This window comes from Gobius niger, assembly GCF_951799975.1.
Source record: "Gobius niger genome assembly, chromosome: 23".
NCBI lineage: Eukaryota > Metazoa > Chordata > Actinopteri > Gobiiformes > Gobiidae > Gobius > Gobius niger.
In genome coordinates, this window is record NC_136874.1 from 3,582,616 (window position 1) to 3,607,571 (window position 24,956).

The 24,956-nt window shown below is 44.1% G+C and overlaps 1 protein-coding gene across 1 annotated transcript in view; it reads left to right on the forward strand.

Moving 5' to 3' along the window:
* LOC306981964 (partitioning defective 3 homolog B-like) overlaps nt 1–24,956 on the forward strand; it is a gene marked incomplete at its 5' end in the record, with an annotated part of 137,416 nt that overhangs the window by 33,031 nt on the left and 79,429 nt on the right. Inside the window, one exon of the mRNA XM_079581704.1 lies at nt 21,720–21,918. Coding sequence (XP_079437830.1) covers nt 21,720–21,918 — 199 coding nt within the window. The remainder of the gene's footprint in view (nt 1–21,719; nt 21,919–24,956) is intronic.

Here is a 24,956-nt window from a genome sequence, read left to right on the forward strand (position 1 = left end):
GCCTTGGCACATTCACGTATTTTTGAGTAATCTGTAAAAACTCTGATGGCGGCCATTTTAGGGATAGGTTTGCCTGAGTCCTCCTAGGAACGCCCCCACCTCCTGGAGACGCCTCCGAGCTTTCGTCACCGGCCGAGTAACCGAGGACATTTCCTCCAGATTGACCTTACCCAAATCTAAAAGCTTCTTAAAAGTATGTGTAAAGTACTTTCGCTTTGTCGAACAGTGCAGCTCGTGTTTAGAAAAGTCTAGCTTTAACAGTGCCATGATGTGGATTGAAAAAAGCAGCTTTATACACCAGGACCCAGCTCTATTTACTCTGATATATTTGGACAATATACTGACTGGTTACAAATTCATAGTGGAGATATTTTGCATTTGCGGCTCTAAAATGTAGTTTGAATCAAAAAGCATTACATTTGACTCGCCGCTCCCTTTATAAACCCGGATTCTCATGAAGTCGCAATAAAAATCCAAGTGAAATGGATTGAGCAGGTTGGCGTTTCTCCTGCTCCAGTCCTGGTATAACCCTGTAGTTTCGCCCCGCGTTGTGTTTCCCTGACTTTGAACGTGTCGTGCTTGTTGAATAAATGCTGGTAATTGTGACTGCGGCTCATTTGTGTTAAATATTTAATGCTCCCGCAGCTGCTCCTCACATCTGTGTCCTCTGGCTCCGCTTTGGGACTCGGCGTTATTGTTATTCTAAATCCTCTCTCCTGTTCGACACTTTTATTAGTTTTATGAATGGAGTCGAATGGGCCCCTCCAGAACCGCACACTCCCGACGTGAGACCTTCGGAATCGCAATTTGATTCCGTCCACAGGCATTTGTCAGAGAGAAGACTGAAATATTAAGTGCTTGATTGCAATTATGTACAATATGTGCTGCAATCTTCATTTACATCATCTAATCCTCAGGAAAGGAAGAAGAACAGCTTGCAATCTGAATGGAACATACTGTGTTGAAATGCACAATAATCAGTCCGTCCATTTTTCCCAGGCGAGTGAGAGGAGGCGGAGCAGATGCGAAAGTCCTCGCCTCAGTCTATATGTTGCAACCCTGCGGAGGCGCTGGACCTACTACCTACACGCAACAAGAAACAAGAAGAAGAATAACAAGAAAAGTGGATTTCTACTGATCAGAAACTCCCTTCAGTTGTGGGGAAGTTGCCGAAAGAAATTTCGGATTTTTGGAAAAGTGTCAATGCCACACTGATTTCACAGAGTTTGCTTGATTTTGCAACATCGTGAAATCCTGGAGACAGATAAATCCTTTAATGTATCTGTATCAACACAGATGCAAAGACATACAGATACAAGACATTTCACAAAGACATGCAAACCCGCCATGACACACTTTTAATATGAGTTACGAGATGGAGGAGGAAATATATTTAGTCTTTTTACAGAGGGACTGAATAATATCGCAATATTACACACAATGGGTGAGGATCGCGCTTCTCTATAGTCCTTTTGGCGGGGAGCTGACATTGCTGTAATACCGCCCCCTGGTGGCCAGGGGCGACTCCAAGAGACACTTGGCTTGTTGCACGGTATGGCTATGCTAGTTCCTCTGACCTGAAGTTGTGAGCTCCAGTACTTCCTGTCTGTATTCTTTTCCTGGAATAATCATCATATTGTCTAAAGATTACGTTGTGGGCAGTGAGGTCTCTGTAGATTATCATTTACTGAGTGTTCAAATCTTGATGTAGTTCAGAGGAGACACCTGTGATCATAAAGGATTGATGGTTTGTCTTGAAGCTCAAGGCTAACATGAAGGCTAAAAATGGAATAAAAGGCACTATTTCAAATTGTATAATGCATGACATTAATGTTAGCCTTTAGCTTCAAGACAAACTCACTGATCTTTGTAAACATAGACGTCTCCTCTATGGAAATATTTACACTGTACAGCAACTCATTAACCTGCAGTAAGTGATCATCTCCCAGGAACTCACTGTCCACCACAGAATCTCTAGGACAGTGTTTTTCAACCACTGTGCCGTGGCACACTAGTGTGCCGTGAGATATCGTCTGGTGTGCCTTGGAAAATGATCCAATTTCACCTAGTTGTTTTTTTTAAAACAAATTCATTATTATCCGCAAATAATGTACCGTTTTCGAGTGTCTGTGCTGTCTAGAGTAGAGTAACCATGTAATAAATACTCGATATTAGGTCGCTAATTACTTTGAAACAAGAGAAATAGTGATGCATGGATGCAGCAGGTGGCGGTGACTGTGGCATCGTGGCTAGTGAGACTATATGGTATGCTATTCAAGAAACTTTGATGTGAACGACTGAATATAGGCTACAGGGTTACATTTTTTAATATTTTCTGCTGGTGGTGTGCCTCGTGATTTTTTCAATGAAAAAAATGTGCCTTGGCTCAAAAAAGGTTGAAAAACACTCCTCTAGGAAATACGATCATTCGAACAGGTCTAAGCTAATCTTAATGGAAATTAATACAAACAGGAAGTACTAGCGCCCCCACCTTCAGCTCAGAGGAACTAGCGTAGTCACATTGTGCAACAAGCCACTTGGGAGCATTGATTGTAATGGGACTTCAAGCGTCCCAAAAACTGCCTCCCAAGAGTTTTTCTTTTTCTAAAAATTGCTATGACCCAAATGACAACACTGGGTAGGTGAAATATTTTTAACCACGCTGGTTTTTGTTGATGGGCCCAAAATTTGGAAGCATTTTCTTGATTGACTCAAACTCTGGAGCTCTGTGGAGGCTCCGCTCCACGAGTGCAGGGCCGCCCTTTTGCGGGAAGGAACAGGCTGCGTAGGAGGAGATAGAGCGGCCATTAAGGTTCACACACGACTCGGGAACCTTTTTCAATGAATGGGACCTGCTCATCTTTACCACTACATTCAGTCAGAACCGTACTAATAAATGTATTTAACTCGGCCTCCTCAACTGCTAATGCACCTGCACCTGAACTGAACCTCACAAACCGACCATAGCTGTCAGAAAAGTCACTCTTATCAGTGGTGGTAATGTTATGGTCGGTTCCTTTTCCCCTTTTACATGCCGTACGCCTCTATTACTCCCTCATAGATTGATGTTTTCGCCTCCAGAGGTTTTGTTCCGTCCATGTAATTCACTTGTGCGCGCTCTGCTTCCGGCGCCCGGCCGATAAAGCGCCGGCGTGGTGCACTTGTTGATCGCTCTGAGGGAGAGAAGGGTGAAAAATTGCAGGTACGTTGCCGTTTTGAAATGATTTTTTTTTCCCTCCTGTACTACACCTGCCGGGCTGGCACTGATGGGGCTGTCCGTGCGTCTGAATGTCACTGTAATGTAAAGTGCGGGAGCCAATTGAAGAAGTGTTTACGCCTGGAGAAACGGGGGTGAGATGGGAAGCTCTTGGGCGCAAAAGTGGAGTTTATTGGGTCAGAGGAACACGGCGAGATGGAAGAGGCACAAAAAGGCGTGAGATAAGGAAGTGTATTTAGGTATATTTATGTGAGAAATTGGGCGAGTAAAGGAAAATTGTGAAAATGGGGTTGCGCTCTTCATTCACTGGGCTCGTATTGTTTGTCTACCCCGATGTTTTAGCAATTTATTTAGAGTTTGGACATCGTTTGTCATGGATGGAGAACTTTTCTTGTAAACTGGTGGAAATCCCATTGCAAATTTTGTCTCTGGAGATTTTTGTTCTTCCAGAAACGTCAAGCCCATGCTGGACATGCTTTAGTAGCCGCAGAAATTACTGTACAAAACAAACTCATGGATGGTTTTGTGTCTCTTTCAATCACTGACATCAATCTCCTCACCTGTGATGATGAGGTTTAGCCCAGTTAAGGGAAAAACTGCTGAAAAGTTCCTACACCTTGATGTTCGGGAGACTCCAGAGGCACCAGCAGCTTAAAATACCTGTTTTGTAGCGGCTGTTCTCTTAATCTGATGTATTTGTCTGGCAGAAACTGTCCTCATTTTCTGCACAAGAGATAAGATAAGATAAGATGATACTTTATTGATCTCACAGATGGAGAAATTGCATTCGATGAGAGAGCATCCGGCAGCAGCACCCATTCAGTGCGCACCACTCTTTTTCCACTCTTTTTCCACTCTTTTTCCACTCTTTTTCCACTCTTGTTCCACTCTTTTTCCACTCTTTTTTTTCTTTGGTGAAAGATCGCTGTGTCACGGCCGCCATCTTCACTGTTTTGGTCACAGGAGGAGCACTGGTTGATGGGAAATCCGTAGACGATAACCACGGCGGTGGAGCTCTTGCGCTTGGCCACGATGTTCTTGGCCACACAGGTGTAGTTGGCCGTGTCGGACAGACGCGCCTGCTTGATGATCAGGTTGTGGTCCATGGTGATGTAGAAGTTCCTCCTCGGCCGGGTCGATGATCTCGTTGTCCTTCGAATTCCTTAGAATGAGTTTTCCTCATGGATCTATGATGGTTTGACTCCGCTCCTCTTTGCTCCACTGCAGTCCACAAGCCACAGGTGACAAATAGAAAAACACGGCAGTCAGTCTGTGTTTTTGGACTGACAGTAAAAGTCCGGTCCATGACAGGTTTTTCTGCTTTAGTCCCGCTACGTCTGAAGAATAATCTCTCCTCCTCGTCTCTTCTGTAGATCATAAATCCTTGAATCAGTTTCATTTTCACTGTTTACGTTCCACAAAGGTTTACTGCACATGCGCCTCTACATCTTGTTCTATCATCTGTGTTAGCGTCACAGCGCCTCACACAGGCCTGGAGCATGAATTGCACCGTTTTCACAGACCTGAGTCGACCCATGTGGACGCACACATTTACTGAGCTGGCTTCGTGCTTACAAAGAAAGTTTCTGAAAACATAAGCGTTTTGTCTTCGTGTGGATATAGCCTAAGATACCAACTTCGTCTCGAGCAATTCTGTTGTTGCACCAGGCAGACAACACTTTAGTCACATTCTTTATTCTTTATTCTTCATTAGGATCCCCATTAGCGCCCACAAGTGGTTGCTAGTCTTCCTGGGGTCCTGACACAATATAAAATTACAAAACAGTTAAAATAGAATACATGAATGTTACACATTTCATATAATCATGCAACCTTATAAGACACATATAGGACATGGTGACACGATGTACTGAGCTAATTGACCTTTTATTTTCAGCTTGAAGTGTGGTTTACTTTTAGTATTTCTAATATTGAAAGGAAACGAGTTCCAGGCGTTTGCTCCTCTGTACAGAACAGTTCTTTTCATGACCAGCTGTTCCTAAAACAAGCTTTGTCACAATCTGCTTCCGGAAGAGCGACACAAGCTCCGGATTACCTGTATTATTTACATACAATACATCGGTGGCGCTTTGTTTAACGAAGAAGGCTGAACTAAACCCGCTCACAGCAGCCTCGATATAAAACATCAGGTTTGGCATTTGTGGGGTTTCATTGTGGATTTTCCTAACGACTGATAGATCTGGGATGGCGGCTGTATCTCGGAGGTACAGCTTGTCTTTACGGCCTTTACAGTGAGATGGTTTCCACACCCACACACTCACACACGTCCCCTCTGTGAGCACCGCCAGCTGAGCCTCCTCCATTATTATTTATGTATGCTCATAACGGCAAAGGCTAAACTCTCCATAAATCACACACGGGGACGCCATTTCCACTCTGGAATAACATGAGAGTTCTGTGTCGTTACTACCCAAGCGACTGTGCTGATTTGTAAGCTTTAATAGATGAAAATACGAGGAGAGGATGTAGTTTTGACTCTCTCTATAATGTCCAACCAGGAGGCTCAAATCCACCCCAGAATCGTCTCGGAAAGATGGACATTTAATTGAAATCACGGCGCTCAGCAGTCATCTCGTATTCCCTTCGGCTGTGGTTTTGTCCTGGCTTCCTCTCCTCGTCTCCTCCCTCCTCGTCTCCTCGTCTCCTCTCTCCTCGGAGATGGAGCAGCAGCAGCAGCAGCAGTGATTAAGTCTGCTCCCTCTCACCTCTGGATCGCTTTACTCCCCCGGGAGGCGCTCGCTCCGCTGTACAGACGTCATAATGGCTTTCTCCATAGAGACGGGGCTTTGAGATGGCATTTTAAAACGGGCCAGATGTGAGGAAATAAAGCTGGAGTTTTTGTCGCACAGAGAAGAGGCAGGTACAGCCGCTTTAGGGCTCCACAATATTGTCAGATTATCGCAATATTACGAGTGAAACAACATCTGTATCACGCACAATGTACTAGAAATAGTTGTTATGGTTTAGTTGTAGATAATTGCAGTTTTTCTCATGTCATTCAGCCCTAAAGGATTCCCAAGAGTGATGAGAAGGTCGACCCGAAAACCTTTGTCAAAATGTATCATCCTACAAGAAGTTTGCACATGTTTTATAGCCTTCTGATTAATTAGAATCGATAAGAGAATCGATAAAAGAAATTATGAATGGCACTGATATCGATACAAATGTTCCTGTCCCTAATTACAGTCAGCTTCTCCTCCAGACAAAGCTCATAAGGCTCCTTTACGCTGTCCGTTCAAGTACAGTAGCTTTCTGTCTGATTTGTTTATCCAGTCATAGCAACGTAGCAGTACATAAGCTACCCACTAGGGACACTACTGCACACAGCTCAACAGGCGAAGCAAAACACACTGTTTAAACTTGTCTCTTCGTCAGTAAATGAGGCAAGATTTTAAGTTATAGGCAATCAGTATAAGTATAGTAGTTCCTACATACTATATTCTCAAAGCCACGAGCCCAAAAGAAATGTTTTTATTGTGCAAAATTGGATGAACAACATAATAAACACTGAAACTCCTCAGGGCTGTGTACTTTCCCCCAAGCTCTTCTCCCTGTACACAAACTGCTACACTTCCATTCCATTATTTTTTCTTTCTTTCTTTCTTTAATCTTCTATATATAGCCTTTTTGTAATCTAAAATCTGTGTTATATGTTTTACGTTCCACAAATTCTTCCATCTCCTGTATTTTCTGACCATAGATGTAAGATAGAAGAGAAACCCGGTGTTTCATTCAGCCCTGGTCTGTGAAATTAACATGGCTGCCCTGGACAAAATCGTTCCCAGGACGGCTGAGAAACATCCGGGTTAAGTCTTCTGTCTCTTGACTTGAAACTGAGATATTTAGGCATAGTGTCCGTCCAGGAGGAGTTAATCAGAAAGGAGAGTGTTGCATAAAACCCCGTTATCTCCGAATCTAGAAAAAAAACAGTGATTTTTGATCAAAACTAGCCTCTGTTTAGCTTTGGATTTCTCAGGAACCGAGGCACGAAGGATTAAACTGTTTTCACCTATGGAGAGCTTAGAGTCTCGCCTTTCAAACGCACAGCATGTGTCCATAACTATAACACAGAATACGCTGTGGGGCTACAAATATCATGAAAATGGTCTGGATTGTTGGCACTCTACAGCTAAATCCCAAAAACAGTTCAGTTCAAATTTTGTCAAATTTTTGTTTTGTTTTAGCCTATATCAAGGTACAATGATACTTTACATCTAAATCAATGACTGTTTCAAATTTGTCAAACATTGGTTCTTATGTTTCGTTGCCTTCGTATTTTCCAAGTACATTTTTTTATACATTTTATTGAATTGAGTGATCGTGTTCCATGATTTTTGAACAATGTCCAAAGAGTTCCATAAACTGATCCCATTTACAAGAAACGCTTTTTGTTTTTGTGAAGTGTGTGAATATGGAACCCAGAAATGGCCTTTTCTTCTGTTGTTACTATCTGTGATTAACATTTTCAAAATTTGTTTTGGATATGTATTGGCACCAGCTTATTTTTCACTCTCCACATAATTTGTAGTATTTTAAAAATCAGCGCTGTGTGTTAAAAGGGCATAAAAGCGAGAAGCTCTGACTGAGCGGGCGGACCGGAGCCTCTTTACAGCTTCAGAGTCTGTCAATCATAGACTCAGGCTTCCATTTGTATTTCTAATATACAAAAACCGGCATGGTTAGAAATAAAATTGTGAATTTGCACACTCAAAAGGAGTTGGTTGAAGTTCACAGACCTTATGTAGAACCTTCCCCTGACTTATGGAAACACGAAGCTGCTGAATTTTCACTACAGTAAACTCTTGACAGGCCTGGCATCTATTGGTTCTCGTTTAGGATCTTTCTCTGCCCTTTGATGGGTCCATTATACCACCAAGGGAGAACATTTTTACCCTTTGGCATCTCTGGCGTCCCTCTTTGGTGTCCCGCCCCCAGATCTGGAACCACTTGGTGATCGTGTTCTCGGGATTCAAACAGTCCAAAAAAAAGACTCAGCAAAAGTGACGATTCCTGACTTTCCACTGACTTTCCGACGACTTTACACCCTACAACACTGCGACTTCCCGCTCTCCTAAAACCCATCACATTCTACGAGCCACGCTACAAAATACGCTTCAAAAATTATTGCCCCACTTGGACTCGGTTTAAAAATACTTGCCAGAAGAGGCTTACGGGTTAATCCTGTTAGGTCGTGGTAGCTTGTCATTCCCCATGTCCTTACGAAATCTCTCATCTGCGAGCTAATAAACACGCTCGAAACGCTCGGGCCTGGAGGATGTTTCGTATTTGGGGCAGATTCGCCAAGAAGTACAGTTATTATTATTCTTATGAGTTTGAGCTTTTACATGAGACCACCTGTAATATGGTTTCTTGCAGGTTTAGTCCATCAAAGAACACTGAGACCTCCTCTTTAGCGACCTACTTGTCTCGCTAAATGAATTTCCCGGCGCAATTTCAAACCCCGACATCCCCTCTCTTCATTTCGGAGACTGTTGCCGATCGCAATGACGCGCTTGTCGTTATAAATACCCCGTGCCTTGTAGAAAATAGACCGCGATTTCCCGTTCTTTGTCATGGTTTGGGAGCCGGTTCTTCCCCTTGGTCACGGCGAGCCTCTCCTGCCTTTTCTCTTTACCTGCGCGGCGTCGGCGATCATTATGCTCCGCGGCTGTGGAGAATGGGGTTTTCCGGGGGCCACGCGCTTTCGGCAGCCGTGACGAAATTTACTAAAAAGATGGCGGATAATGAGACATGCCTCGTTATGTAGGGAGAAAGTACTTTGGATTTTCAGCAATGGAGGGACGGGCCTTTCAGGGTTTGAGCTCGTTTACCAAACTTCTTGCTGTTTTTTGATTTGATGGAATAACTTGACCAGATATGATGATGATGATTCACCGAGAAATGCTTTCTATTGCAGTTTATCCAACTGTAGAGAGGACATTTGGATAAAAATGGTCTTACAATGTCGTAGAGATGCACTGATCCAGCTTTTTATCTACCGATACTGGGGTATGAGATTCTGCTGATATCCGATATTTACCAATACCACTTTCTTAAACGTTTCTTTCTCTGAGTGAAAAGTTTAATTGACTCATGTTGGTATTATCAAGCATATCTACTGATAAACTCTTGGATAAACATTAAACAAGGATCACTGGACTTTTCTACACTAAATATCCTTGGGTGTATGACAGGCTTTAGGTTATATTAATACAAACAATTTTCTTATTAGGCTACTTTAGGTGTTTCTATCATAGTTTCTGACCCAGCCTTTATGAGTTTCCGTTTGGGCATGCTAGCACTAGCTTTAGCATACTGATGTTAACCGTGGCATTTTACGCAGTGATTAAAAATACATTTGCAGAAGTTAAAGCTTCTTCCACTTGTCTGTTTCCGGGTCGTGGGTGCAGCTGTTGGACCTGCCTGAATCACATTGCACCAGCCCCTTATGGCTCCTCCTGCAGGTGGTGGGTCCACAGAAGAACGGCCTCACGATTCTCAGGCCTGTTGGTCTCTCATAAGGAGCTTCTGAACCGCTCTTAGTCTGACCCGTCACCTATAGGACCAGTTTGCCCTGGGAGACCCTACCAGGGGCATGAAGCCCCGACAACAGAGCTCCAGGATCATTCGGGCTCAAACCCTCCACCACATTAAGGTGGCTGTTCCAGGAGCTGTAAACTTTAGAGCTAAACTATCTAGAACAAGGTCTAAAGCTTGATTGAGAGATGGCGGCACGTCTGCTGCTGTCATGTTGGATCCGTAAATAAACTTTTATTTTTTTGTATCAGTAAACAAACTGCTTCCGTATGTCAAATAGTGCGTTATTGTCTTGCCGTCACTCCTCGTTCTGTGATTGGTTCCCAAATCCATGTGAAAATTTCGGCCATGGTCCCCAGACTGCTGTGGAGTTCGACATTCGAGTGCAGGCAGCAGCCTCGCGTTAGAAAGGCTAAAAACTGGTATTTCTTTATTCATTGACCTTTATTTAACCAGGAAAGTCCCACTGAGATTAAGAATCTCTTTTTCAACATCCAAACTCCACACAGAAAGGCCCCGTCCAGGTGGGAATCAAACCCGGGACCTTCTTGCTGTGAGGCGTGAGCGCTATCCGCTGCGCCACCGTGCCGCAGTATCGGTTCAGTATCGGATAACTGACTCGGATACCCGATATTGTACTTTTATCAGTATCAGCTCCGATATCCAATACCAGTATCAGATCGGTGCAAACCAAGTAACAGGGTTGACACTATGTTGAATGAGGGACAGTGCACGAGAAAACTCAAAATGACAAAGATGGTTCTGAGGCAAAGCAGACAAGGCACAGAGCACATGAGTACTATACCTGTAAATACGACCACATTAGTCCAGTGCTCTGGTCTCTGCACTGGCTTCCTGTCGCTCAGAGAATAGACTTTAAAACAGCTCTGCTTGGGCGACTAGTGCTGCTCATATACTCCCCTATATAAGCTCGCAATGCTATCCGTGGCTTACTGTCTGTTTACGCGCCCTATAGATGTATAAAATGATCGTCTCACTTAAACCAGCCTCTGCCTTTTGAATAATGCATCTGGTGTTCGCGCAAAGCAAGAAAAATGGACGGGAGAGAGAGCGAGAGGGAGGGAGAGTGGGGGAGTCTGTAAGATAAATGACACCAGTGCCTCGGCGTCTCAATGGAAGCGCATTGCGAGACGTGATGAAGATTCGCTGAAGAAAAATGGCGTGATTAGGGACAACAGATGAAATAAAGGAGTGAGTGGAGGAGTGCGGTGAGTGCAGTGGCGGGGCGGGCCACAGAGGGGGCACTGTTTTACCATAGCGAGGGGTTGATGTGACGCTGTGTTTGGGGCACATTCAGCCCTATATGATTATGTTATACCTGCACTTTAATCCTTTTGTCTTCAGAATGTGTCAGAAACAGCATTGAAAGGATGATGCAGGTTGTTTTCTATAATCCTTGTAAACTGTTTGCCTGATTAATTGTTGCTAAAGGCCAGATTCTGTTCTTTTCATATTTTAGGCCAGTCTGATGAGGAGACCGTCCACAATAGGTGAATCCTCCAGCCAGGTGTTTCTGACCATTACCCTGGCTCCACATCTGGAGATGGGTCCCTGAGTGCCGGCCTACACTGTTTGCCACAGATTGATCACTACTGCCACCTCGGGTCATACGTGTAACTGCACCTTCTATATTAAGCTCATGCAACACCTGTTTGAGAGACAGTGCAGGATTTTAGAGGCAGTTGTGGTGAACAGGTCTGGGCTCTTTCTACACCTTAGGACATGGCTGGAAAATGTACTTAATTTTAACATTTTTAAACTCTGTATGGTCCCTTCAAGTTTACTCAATCAAAAAAAACGTAAGCTTTTTGTGGTAAAAAGTTTGAAAAATCGTAAAATAATCTGTAAAATAATCTGTAGATTAATCGATTACGTGAATAATCTTTAGTTGCAGCCCTATCTTTGGCTAATTTCCATCCGTTGTCCCAAAGTCGCGCTCTCACTCTCATTCATCCTGGCCTATTGTACATGTTTTTAGTGGTGGAGGAAACTTACGCAGAAACTCCACGCAGAAAGGCCCCGTCCAGGTGGGAATCGAACCTGGGACCTTTTTGCTGTGAAGCACAATAGCTCATGTAAAGAGCCCATCCTGGAATGGAGACTTTAATAGGATGTTTTTCTGTCGTTCTTGGGCCGATTTTAGCCAAATAAAAACTCAGAGAAAGGTTGAAGTCTCAAGTGTTTGGATTTTCTCACCAGAACTCGCCCTGATTAAACTTAAACTAGAATCTTTTTGGGTTGCAAATTATTTCCAACACTTAAAATGAATGGATTTAGATTGAGCCCTGTTTGGATTTGTCGTAAATCAGCAGTTGTCCCACAGCCCCTGATCTAGACATTCATATTAACAATAAACCCTTTCTTGCTTCTAACTCAGCTACTTTAGTGCACAGACTTTTCCTTTTTCTTGCTTTGTTTGGAACTTTCTTTCGAAAAGTCGACCGCCTTCCAGCAAGAGTTGATTTAAATAGTATTTGTTGAGGAGCGAAACGCCCGGCCCGGGTTGTCCTGGTGCGCCGGGTCTCGGGAGCTCTCCGGGCCTCGCCGTCTCGCTCGTGTTGAATCTATGAAAAACGCTAAGCCAAGTATTTGCGCGCGGACTCGGCTAATCGATACGAGGTCACGGGAGTCGAGGCTAAACCAGGACATTTGCTTCTTGTGGGTGTTCTGCAAAAATAAACAAGAAAAGAACTGCTGTCTACTGTTAGGAGAAAATATTCACAAAGCCTCGGGCGGTGTGTCTGAGAGTGAATGTGGTTTAGTCGGTGAGAGAAATCGGAGCAAGTGAACATTTTGTCCCTAAAGTTGATGTGTTTTCTGAAGCACTAGTTTAGACCTGATTTAAAGCTGCTTTTTCTTGGACTGCTGTTCTACAAAGCTTGTTGAACTTATTAGTTTCCTCTGCCCGGGTAGACGAACCCAGACATGAGCTTCCCTGGATAAGTTATTTAGGTTGTTTAATCCATGCAGTCCTTATATTTGAAGAGTTTAGCGGTGCTAGGCTAGTGCTAGGCTAGTGCATGTCTATGGTAACTAGTAGCCCGCATTAAAAACCTCTTCATAATCAAACGTTGCCATATCTGATTTGTAGAAAGCTCCTTTGTGACCTGTAGTAATGGCGGCCGCAGGTACCATAGACATGCACTAGCCTGAAAAATGAAAGCTTGGTAGAACCACTAGACTTGATTAAAACCTGGATTAGATCTAGTCTTGATTTAGTTCTATTTTAGCTCTTAAAGCAGTACTAAGTAACGTGTTTACCTTAATAAATCCTTTCCGTCGTCCCTGTGGGGGAAATACAAGTGTTTATAGGATGATTGGAGGGTCTTTCATCTCCCCCCGGTGTCTCTGGCCAGAAAACCATGCTTGCAACTTGACTGCCACCGGCCCGGAGCACCAATACACACTAATGGAATCACGAAGAAGAAGCTAACATGCTAACGGGCAAAGCTAACTGTGGGCTAGCGTCACTTTAAACAGTATTTACAGCCAAGTTTGAGTGAAAAAATATATTTCCATTGTGTAATTGGATGTACAATATCCCTCTGTCCCTTTGTCTTTTCTGTCTGTAGTATTTACTCTCACGGACAATTAATGAGTAAAAAACCGTGACATGCTACAAAACCTGCAGTGGTGCTTATGGCCTCTAGGGGTCATGAGTTACGTAGCACTGCTTTAATGATGAGAAGCCACAGAGAGAATATATATGCCATCACATGAATGATCGCATTTTGAGGGACTATTTTCTAGCAGATCACTCCGCCGCTGCGTAGCTTATACAACCACGAAGCTGAAGCTGCTCAAATATAAGTTATTTTAAATGCAAAATGGTTTAAATTATTCTATCGACATAGACAGTTATAGGTACAGTTCCGGAGGCACACGTTTTCCCAAAACGTGCAGCACCTACGTCTCATTTAAGAGACAACTGAAAGAACGGCTTTTCTGCCAACAAAGGTGTGACCATTAAAAGGCATTAGACAGGAACATATTTTAAAATATTTGCAGGTACAGGTGTGTGAGTGGGCGGGACGAGGGGAGTGGCGTATGAAAGAGATGCACTTTATGTGTTTGTGTAGTTGTTGTCCTTGCCTGTTTTGTCTGTAATGTACTGCTGTGTGTTGTGGCTTATGTGTTTTATATTTTGTATGTTCTTGTCTTGTTTTTTATGGGACTGCGGATGGAAATTAGCCTTGAGCTAAATCCGGCATATTTACAGCACTAGTTGTCTGTTCATTAATATTCACTGTCCCATTCAAATAAATGAATAAATGAAATGAAATGAATGAGACATTTATATGGGTAGTCTGGTGTTATAAGGGATTTGCCTCAGGTGCTCTGTGGAGCGGGTCACACTGTTTTTAATGCAGGCTAGCTGATACCATAGACATGCGCTAGCCTTGCACTAGCCTAGCACAACGAAACTCTTCAAACATAAGAACTGCATGAATTACTAAATATCTCCAGAAATCGGCAACACTCTGGATAACTAGGAAATGAGGCCCTATGTCAAAAATCCTGAAATATCCCTTTATATTAAGAGCTAAAATAGAACTAAAACAAGACTAGATCTAATCCAGCTTTTAATCAAGACTAGTGGTTCTACCAAGCTTTCATTTTTCAGGCTAGTGCATGTCTATGGTACCTGCGGCCGGCATTACTACAGGTCACTAAGGAGCTTTCTACAAATCAGATATGGCAACGTTTGATTTTGAAGAGGTTTTTAATGCAGGCTACTAGTTACCATAGACATGCACTAGCCTAGCATTAGCCTAGCACCACTAAACTCTTCAAATATAAGGACTGCATGGATTAAATCTCCAGAAATCAACAACACTCTGGATAAAAATGAGGCGCGATGTCAAAAATCCTGAAATATCTCTTTAAACTCTTAGACTCGATTCGCAAATGTCCAGAAAACCAGCCCAGAATATGTTTCCCCTCCTCTCTCTCTCTCTCTCTCTCTCTGACACCAGAAGAGCTGTGAGTATTTGTACACCGCCGCGTGCCTGTTTTGTTTGTGTGCTATGCTAATCGGACAACAGGGTCATATTATGCAAGCAGTGGTTGACACGCCGCTGCCTGAGGTCCATGTCAATTTCCCGCGCGGAAAGGAGAGCGAGTAGAAAGCGGCGTTTGTCTTTACAGAATACTAATCTGAAGCGAAGAACTCGAGGCGTGGACAAAGCTGGATACATATCAGCTTGTTATTTCGCTGAATAAATGAGCAGAGTGACTCAAACCCGGGTCGACGCCTCCTGAGCCGTGTTGTGTGTTCAGTAACGCTCGTGCAGTGAGCGGCGGCGTCAGCGTTTTCTCACACTCGGCGCTGACGCAGACTTTCTCACCTCGGTTTGACCCTCGTCAGCACCCGTCATCTGTCACGGCATTCGTCCCGAGAGAGAGAGAGAGAGTCCGCATCTGTCCGGGTTCAAAACAAAGCTCCGAGACCTTTAAATGACGATATTCCCAGTGTTGTGCAGACCTGGAGATGACTGTGTGCGCATCTTTGAGTGATCTTTGGTTCTTAGTAGAGTGACGACAGACACCAGAGAGCTCCTCCTGAGGGCCTAGAATAGAAGTGGCCAATATATCGTGTAAAAAGATAATATTGCTGTTTGGAAGATGTGCAAATTTGCAATATCAGGTTTAAAAGAAACAGCAAAATAGACACAAAAATGTGCCGGAAAAGCAACAATGACACAAAGAACAAGTGATAAAAACACGACTAAAGAGTGATGAGAAAGCAACAAAAACAGGGAGAAAAAATCTACAAAAAAGAGACAAAAAAGCAACAAATATGTGACAAAAAAAAATCACCAAAAACGTGATGACAAAGTGGCAGAAATGTGGGGAAAAATCTCATCAGTTTTGTAGGTCTTAGCTTTCAAATGAGGCATGACGGGGATCTGTAGTCTGATTCTCCAGTCTTTTAGATTTGGGTAAAACTGAACTGGAGAAAATGAGCTGGGTTAAGGCGGGGGTTAAGCGGTTGAACAGATCTTTTTCCTTGCTTTCCTTCCTTTGTGTTTTTGTAACGTTTCCCTTGCTCTTTTATGCCGTTTTCATCACATCTTCGTCCCTATTCTGTCACTTGTTTTTTTTTCAAGAACCTTGTAGATTCGGGTAAAGCCAAACTGGAGAAAACACACTTGGTTCAGGCGGGACTTAAGAGTTTAAGTTGACAGTTTCAATTTCTCCCCCCAATGTTTGCCCCATTTCACCTAATGTTTTTTCTTAGTATTATTTTTCCCCATTTTTTTTCTTGTTTTCACAATTGTTTTCTAATTGATTCCCTATTTTTGCCATTTTTTCCCCCCCACAAAACAATTTTAACACGATTTTCCCTCATTTTTAGCCACATTTCCCCCCACAATTTTTCCCATGTTTCACCACACATTTCCTGTCATTGGAGATGAACCCGGTATTGTAAATGTGCAGATCTTCCACACATTATTGTTCTGTTTTCTACTTTTTGAGTATAGATATCGGATAAAGCACCGTTCAGATATTGCCTATTAGGGCTGCTCGATTATAGAAAAAATAATAATCACGATTATTTTAGTAATAATTGAAATCACGATTATTCAAACGATTATTTGTGGCCTTAAAAAAAAAATCTTCATTTTATTTATTCATTTTTATTATTATTTTAAAAAACAACTATGGGCTACATTTTCTTTGGACAATAAAAGCATTTTTTTTTTAAATGCTCACGTTTCTAAACTAATGCTATAGGGACACCTGCCCCCTGCTGGCCAGCCCTCACACCTGTCCAACAGAGCAGCCTGATGACATCATCACACAGCGCTAATGTTTTTATGACAGACCAAAGCCTGAGCCTTTAGCTCGTGAAATGCGAAGGGAACAGAAACAATCATCTCAGCAGCATGAAGTCATAAGAGTTTGTTTGAGCTCCGTTGATCTGCTCCTGAAGAAGAGTTTAGACTTTTCTACTAAACAAAACCAGTGTCTGAGCAAAGGATGTCGAGGCTTCTAAAACAGCTGTTCTCCTTTCAGCACAAGGTGAGTACTTAACAGGTGTTATCTCAAGAGTTAGGTATAAAAGATATTAGTACATTATTATTTACAGTTCTGTCGCTGCGCTGGTGTTTCAGCTGATCAGACGCGTCACACAAACCGCGCAGGACGGACTTTTTGCGCTTTGAACGGACGAGCGGGAGGGCATCCTTAATAATCGCTTGTTCTCGATTATGCTATTTTTGTGATCGTCTAGTGTAATAATCGAAATCGTAATCGAATTTCGATTAATTGCACAGCCCTATTGCCTATATATATTTTTTTTATTGACCTTTATTTAACCAGGATAGTCCCACTGAGATTAAGAATCTCTTTTTCAGGGGAGTCCTGGCCCCTAATATATGACCTAATTGGGTGTTTTGTTTAAAATTTTGAAATAAGTTTACTGTATTTTGCACATTTTTAGCGTATTCAAACATTCTACCTCTGATTTGTGTAATAATATTATCTTCAAAATCATCCAAAACATCCTGAGGGCCAGAGCTTCTTTGCTGGAGGGCTGGATTTGGACTTCGGGCCTGACGTTGCCTACCCCTGGTTTAGAGAGAAACATGTCATTTGCATAATAGTTTGGAACGCGGTGTAAAGCTCTCCTTGAATCAATCCTTAAGTAAAAGTTGTTTTTCCCGATCACTTTGGGGGTCGTCTCTGTGCTTTTTGATCGATGCCGTCTGCTCGTTTCCGCGGCCTCGCTCCCGGGAGCTGAGCGGGAGAGAGGAAGCATCCATCACCTCCTGAAATCAGATTCTTCAGCTGGCATTTGGCGTGGCCGCTGTCGTCGTCGGCGTTGGCACCGAGGCGGCGGTGGGTAGAGCTGCTTTGCATAAAGGCAGGTGAGGATATTAAACGCACGGAGGCTCGGGTGAAGAGGGGAGAGACGGCTGATAGATGGAGGGGTGATCGTATCTCGCCTTGTTGTTTACCCGCGCTCCAAAACACATCAAGAGGAGGAGAGGACATTTTGTTTTCTGCAAATCCAGCCGGGTTTGCAATAAGGGAAGGAGTGGGAACTGTTTCAATGTGTCGTTAAGGTTAAGGAAAATGTGTATCCAACAATCCATATACACAGGTTCTGATCAGGAGAGGTTTTATCACTCAGATCAGGAATTACATTGAATGACATTATTGCATTTCTTATTCTTTTCTTTTTTTTAGTCTGAGGGGGGGTGGTGTTGTGTAGTGAACAGCTGTAAACCCGACACTTCTCTCTCGCTTTCTGGGGCGTTTGACAAAGCAGAGCGGCTTCACATGGGAAGATTGAAACAGTTGAGATTTTAATGTTTCTCTGAGTTTTTAAATGGTTAAAATCGGTCCAAGGACGACTGAGAAACATCCTGTTAAAGTCTTCAATCTGAGAACCAGGGTGTTTGGAGGAGGAGAGAGGGGAGAAGAGGGGAGGGGAGGAGGGAGAGAGGAGAGAAGAGGAGAGAAGAGGAGAGAGGAGAGAAGAGGAGAGAAGAGGAGAGAAGAGGAGAGAAGAGGAGAGAAGAGGAGAGAAGAGGAGAGAAGAGGAGAGAGGAGGAGAGAGGAGGAGAGAGAGGAGGAGGGGAGGAGAGAGGGGGAGGAGGAGGGGAGGAGAGAGGAGGAAGAGAGAGGAAGAGAGATGAGGAGGGAGTAGGAGAGAGAGTAGGAGAGAGAGGAGGAGAGAGAGGAGAAGAGAGGAGGAAGAGGAGGAGAAGAGGAGGGGGAGGAGGAGGCGAGGAGGGGAGGAGAGAGGAGGAAGAGAGAGGAGGAAGATAGAGGTGAAGAGAGGAGGAGAAGAGAGGAGGAAGAGAGGAGGAGGAAGATAGGAGGAGGAAGAGAGGAGAACAGAGGAGGAAGAGAGAGGAGGAGGAAGAGAGGAGAAGAGAGGAGGAAGAGAGAGGAGGAAGATAGGAGGAGGAAGATAGAGGTGAAGAGAGGAGGAGGAGAGAGGAGGAGGAGAGAGGAGGAGGAGAGAGGAGGAAGAGAAGAGGAAGAGAAGAGGAGAGAGAGAGAGGAGAGAGAGGAGGAAGAGAGAGGAGGAAGAGAAGAGGAAGAGAAGAGGAGAGAGAGAGAGGAGAGAGAGGAGGAAGATAGAGGAGGAGAGGAGAAGGAAGATAGACGAGGAGAGAGGAGTTAATCAGAAAGGAGAATGTTTCATAAAACACACATTATCTCCGTTCCTAACTTGCCTCTGTTTAGCTTAGATTTCTCAGGCACAGAGACACGTAGCATTAAACTGTTTTCACCTACGGAGAGCTTAGAGTCTCACCTTTCATACGAGCCATAGCTGTAACATAGAATACACTGTGGTGCAACAAATATCATGAAAATGGTCTGGATTGTTGGCACTCAATGTGTTAAGTTCACTTAAACTTTTTCCTCAAGTCATGTCTGAGTGATCAATACTCTGTGATCGGCCTAAACCTGCTGCTCCTCTTTCACAATAATACTCCAGCTGATGGAACATTGGAAACATATCTCTGCTAGAGGTGGATTACAAATAGTTAATATCACGTCTTCCTTTGCTGCTGTTTATCTGAGATGGAGGCAGATCGTAGTCGTGTTATTTCCTGTTGGATTCTTTGAAAACGACCAATATTTACCAGTTTAATCATTCCTCTGCATCGTCCACATCTGGTTAATTGACTGGACGCGCTCTCCTCCGCTCCTTGTTCCCGTCGCCGTCCGCAAAGTGGTCACTTCCTCCGGCGCCGACGTCTAATCAAACCTTATCAATTTATCATGTAGCCACAACAACACGTCTCGGCGCCATCATCTCCCGATCTCAATTAGGCGACCGTCCGCCCGGCCTCATTAATGCGCCGACAGCTCGCTCCTCGAAGGGACGCCGCCGTTATTGTGTTGGACAGATTCTCATCCTGGTGCCACATCCCATTCCAGCGCTAATTTCATACGTGCGCACCTTGGGAGACAATGTTGTGACAAGGGGAGTCGGCCATCTTGGAAAGGTCAAGTGTCAGTCTTTGTTTGGGAAAGTTGTGTCTGAGGCGATGTCTAATGTGGCAGAATTGATGCTTGTAACAGGTTGTGACGATATGTGTCGGCCATCTTGGAAAGGTATAGTTGGTCAGAGGTCATGCTTTGTTTTAGTTATTGTATTCATAAAGCAGTATTTCATTTTCAGTCTTTATTTAGTACAGGCACATATGGTCCATGTATATTTAAAAGAAAATGGCAAAAGACATTAAAAAAAAGACATTTAGCCAAAAGACTATACAAAAGGACAAAGGTTTGCTCATAGTTGTTTGTGGAAATATGTGTCGGCCATCTTGGAAAGGTCAAAATTGTCATAAATTTGGTCTTAAGCAGTATCTAATGTAGCAAAATGAATAAAGTGATTAACAGGTTGTGACAATATGAGTCGGCCATCTTGGAAAGGTATAGTTGGTCACGGGTCATCCTTTGTTTAAGGTTATCGTATTCCTAAAGCAGTACTACAATTTCATTTTCAGTCTTTATGTAGTACAGACACATAAAAGTTTGTGACAATGTGAGTCAGCCATCTTGGAAAGGTCAAAATGTTCAAGTTTATTTATTTGCTCGAAAAAATTTGGTCTAAAGCAATATAAGTGTTTGTAACATGTTGTGACAAAATGAGTCGGCCATCTTGGAAAGGTATAGTTGGTCATCCTTTGTTTTAGTTCCTAAATCAGTACAAAAGAGTGAGCAAAACTTAAAGGTTTTCCCGTAATAATTTGTGACAATATGAGTCCAAAAAAGTTCCTTTGGTCTTTGTAAAGGTTTTCTTTTAAATCACACCTCTCACTTTCTGCAGTGTTTCTCAGAGTTAGCCACATGATGTTACAGTGTTACAGGGTCTTGTCAATACTAGTACAATACAAATACTAGTCCACCCAAAAGATAAAATAAAATCAGTTACAGTTTACAAATGGTTAGCGCTAGATCGTATGCTCAGGAGGGACGGTCTGCTGTGAGTTTGTATAGATCTATGAGTTGGTTTGTCTAAAAATACAAATAATCCTAATCCGAACCCTAATCCGTAAGGTTGACCCCTTAACTCCCACCTGAACCGAGCACATTTTCTCCAGTTTGGCTTTACCCCAAGTCCAAAGGCTTCTGGAAAAAAGCTGTGAAAAAATCAATAAAACAATGATGGAAATGTGGAAAAAAGTGAGAAAACATTGACAAAAAAGTGACGAAAAATGTATGAAAAGTGGCAAAAATGTCACAAAAATGTCACAAAAAATTGACAAAAAATTGATAAAAAATTGATAAAAATGGACCAAAAAATGTAAAAAAAATGTGACAAAAAATGATTAAAAATTGATTAAAAATTGATTAAAAATTGATTAAAAATTGATTAAAAATTGATTAAAAATTGACGAAAAATTGATTAAAAATTGACGAAAAATTGACGAAAAAGTGACGAAAAATTGATTAAAAATGGACGAAAAATGGACGAAAAAATGACAAAAATGTGATAAAAAATGACAAAAAAGTTACAAAGATCAGTTGAACACCCACAAAAAAATGTTGGAAAAAAAATGTGATGACGTGAGGAAAAAGATCCTCTCGGTTCAGGCGGGAGTTAAGAGGTTAGCCATTTCCCTGGCCCTAACCTTAATTTGTGTCATGATATCTCACGTTTTCACAGCAGACTGTCCCTCCAGATCATACGATCTAGCACTAACCTTTACAAATGTCACAATATGAGTCGGCCATCTTGGAAAGGTGTATTTGATCATACGTCGTCCTCTGTTTTTCAAAGTCACAGCAATATCTTCCAAAATGAATGCCCAAAATGATCAGAAACCTTTCTTCAGGTTACGTTGAGTCCAGAGTGGACCCTATTGAGCATGTTTTTTAGCGATAGGAGAAACCGGAGCACACATAGAGATCATACAAACTCATAATCGTTTATCTGTGTCCTCTCCAGCTGGTGGCGGTGTTCGAGATGGACCGCGGTCGCACCGACAGCCCCAGGGAGACCATGTCTAACGGATACTCCAGCTCCAGCCCGGTCCCAGAACCTGAACCTGCACCTGAACCTGAACCGGTGCAGTACTACTCCTACCTGGACTACGAGGATTCAGCACGAGGGGAGATCGAGGTCAACGAGGCCACGCTCAAACGAAGTAAGACTCAAGGTTGAAGCTTCCAGACTGAGATGGTTTGTTTTAAGCTCAGAGAAAACTTCAGATTCAAAATAACAGTAACGATGAAACATAGACTAATCAACACTTGCAAATGTGAGAAGCTCGCACACGATATGGAACGCATTTGTTCACAGCTGCACAGATGGAGCCCGTCTTCACTTCGGGAAACTTTCTTTTCTCCCCGTTGCCAAGACGATGATGAACTCGCTTCTGCTCACGGTGAATTGTTATGTAGCTGTTTTTAGCACAGATTTATGTTCGGAGATGTTTCTTCATTTTTTCAACAAGTTTAGAGGCATTAGCATTAGATTAGCATTTATCCCCCGCATATTAAAGGGATGTTTCAGGATTTTTGTCATAGGGCATCATTTACTAGTTATCCAGAGTGTTGTTGATTTCTGGAGAGATTTAACCTTTTTTTTAAATTCAAGCTGTTCTTATATTTGAAGAGTTTAGTGGTGCTATCAATCAATCAATCAAACTTTATTTATAAAGCGCTTTTCATACCGAAAGGTATCACAAAGTGCTTTACAGATTACAACATTTAAAACAACACGCCTGGCACAACCTCCCATATATATATTTTATATATTAGGATTAAATAAATAGATGTCAGTTAAAGGCTAAACTAAAAAGGTGGGTCTTGAGCTGCTCTTAAAAACATGAATGTTCTCTGCAGCCCTGAGCTCCTCCTCAGGTCTGAGCTCCTCCTCAGATCTGAGCTCCTCCTCAGGTCTGAGCTCCTCCTCAGATCTGAGCTCCTCCTCAGGTCTGAGCTCCTCCTCAGGTCTGAGCTCCTCCTCAGCCCTGAGCTCCTCCTCAGGTCTGAGCTCCTCCTCAGGTCTGAGCTCCTCCTCAGGTCTGAGCTCCTCCTCAGGTCTGAGCACCTCCTCAGGTCTGAGCTCCTCCTCAGGTCTGAGCTCCTCCTCAGGTCTGAGCTCCTCCTCAGGTCTGAGCTCCTCCTCAGATCTGAGCTCCTCCTCAGGTCTGAGCTCCTCCTCAGGTCTGAGCTCCTCCTCAGGCCTGAGCTCCTCCTCAGGTCTGAGCTCCTCCTCAGGTCTGAGCTCCTCCTCAGCCCTGAGCTCCTCCTCAGGTCTGAGCTCCTCCTCAGGTCTGAGCTCCTCCTCAGCCCTGAGCTCCTCCTCAGGTCTGAGCACCTCCTCAGGTCTGAGCTCCTCCTCAGGTCTGAGCTCCTCCTCAGGTCTGAGCTCCTCCTCAGATCTGAGCTCCTCCTCAGGTCTGAGCTCCTCCTCAGGTCTGAGCTCCTCCTCAGGTCTGAGCACCTCCTCAGGTCTGAGCTCCTCCTCAGGTCTGAGCTCCTCCTCAGGTCTGAGCTCCTCCTCAGGTCTGAGCTCCTCCTCAGATCTGAGCTCCTCCTCAGGTCTGAGCTCCTCCTCAGGTCTGAGCTCCTCCTCAGGTCTGAGCTCCTCCTCAGGTCTGAGCTCCTCCTCAGCCCTGAGCTCCTCCTCAGGTCTGAGCTCCTCCTCAGGTCTGAGCTCCTCCTCAGCCCTGAGCTCCTCCTCAGGTCTGAGCTCCTCCTCAGGTCTGAGCTCCTCCTCAGCCCTGAGCTCCTCCTCAGGTCTGAGCACCTCCTCAGGTCTGAGCTCCTCCTCAGGTCTGAGCTCCTCCTCAGGTCTGAGCTCCTCCTCAGCCCTGAGCTCCTCCTCAGGTCTGAGCTCCTCCTCAGGTCTGAGCTCCTCCTCAGGTCTGAGCTCCTCCTCAGGTCTGAGCTCCTCCTCAGGTCTGAGCACCTCCTCAGGTCTGAGCTCCTCCTCAGGTCTGAGCTCCTCCTCAGGTCTGAGCTCCTCCTCAGGTCTGAGCTCCTCCTCAGATCTGAGCTCCTCCTCAGGTCTGAGCTCCTCCTCAGGTCTGAGCTCCTCCTCAGGCCTGAGCTCCTCCTCAGGTCTGAGCTCCTCCTCAGGTCTGAGCTCCTCCTCAGCCCTGAGCTCCTCCTCAGGTCTGAGCTCCTCCTCAGCCCTGAGCTCATCCTCAGCCCTGAGCTCCTCCTCAGGTCTGAGCTCCTCCTCAGCCCTGAGCTCATCCTCAGCCCTGAGCTCCTCCTCAGGTCTGAGCTCCTCCTCAGCCCTGAGCTCCTCCTCAGGTCTGAGCTCCTCCTCAGGCCTGAGCTCCTCCTCAGGTCTGAGCTCCTCCTCAGGCCTGAGCTCCTCCTCAGGTCTGAGCTCCTCCTCAGGTCTGAGCTCCTCCTCAGCCCTGAGCTCCTCCTCAGCCCTGAGCTCCTCCTCAGGTGGTTCCAGAGGCGAGGCCCGTAATATTGAGTCTTTTTGTTGACTTTAGGAATAACTAGGAGACCTCTGCCGGAGGAGCGAAGGGGCCGTGAAGGTTCATAGGGTAAAAGCAGTTCTGAAAGATAAGAAGGACCAAGACCATTAAGACATTTAAAAACCATTAAAAGAACTTTAAAATGGATCCTGAAACACACGGGAGCCAATGCAGCGATTCTCAAACCGGTGTAATGTGGTCCCGCCTCCTGCTCTTCGTCAGGTGTAATGTGGTCCCGCCTCCTGGTCTTCGTCAGGACTCGAGCTGCTGTAAACCTGAGATCCTCTTTTTGGAGAAGACCAGAAAGCAGGGCATTACAGTAGTGGATACGACTGGTGATAAAAGCATGCATGAGCGTCTCCGTGTTGGCCCGAGAGAGAATGGGGTGACTCTGGCTATGTTCTTTAGATGGTAAAAAACATCTTTGTGATATTCTTAATGTGTGGAATAAACGCCAGCTCAGAGGCAAAGATCACACCCAGGTTCTTCACCTGTGAGGAAGGATTCATAGACACTGTAGTTTGGGTAAAAGTCTCTCTCTCTGGGCCTCAGGGCCGATGATTAACATTTCAGCTAGGCTAGTGCTAGGCTAGTGCATGTCTATGGTAACTAGTAGCCTGCATTAAAAACAGTCTGACCCAAGCACAGTGCACCTGAGGCAAGTCACTTATAACACCAGAGTACCCATATAAATGTCTGTGTCCACTGAGTAATGTTTGAATTATAACCATTTTGCA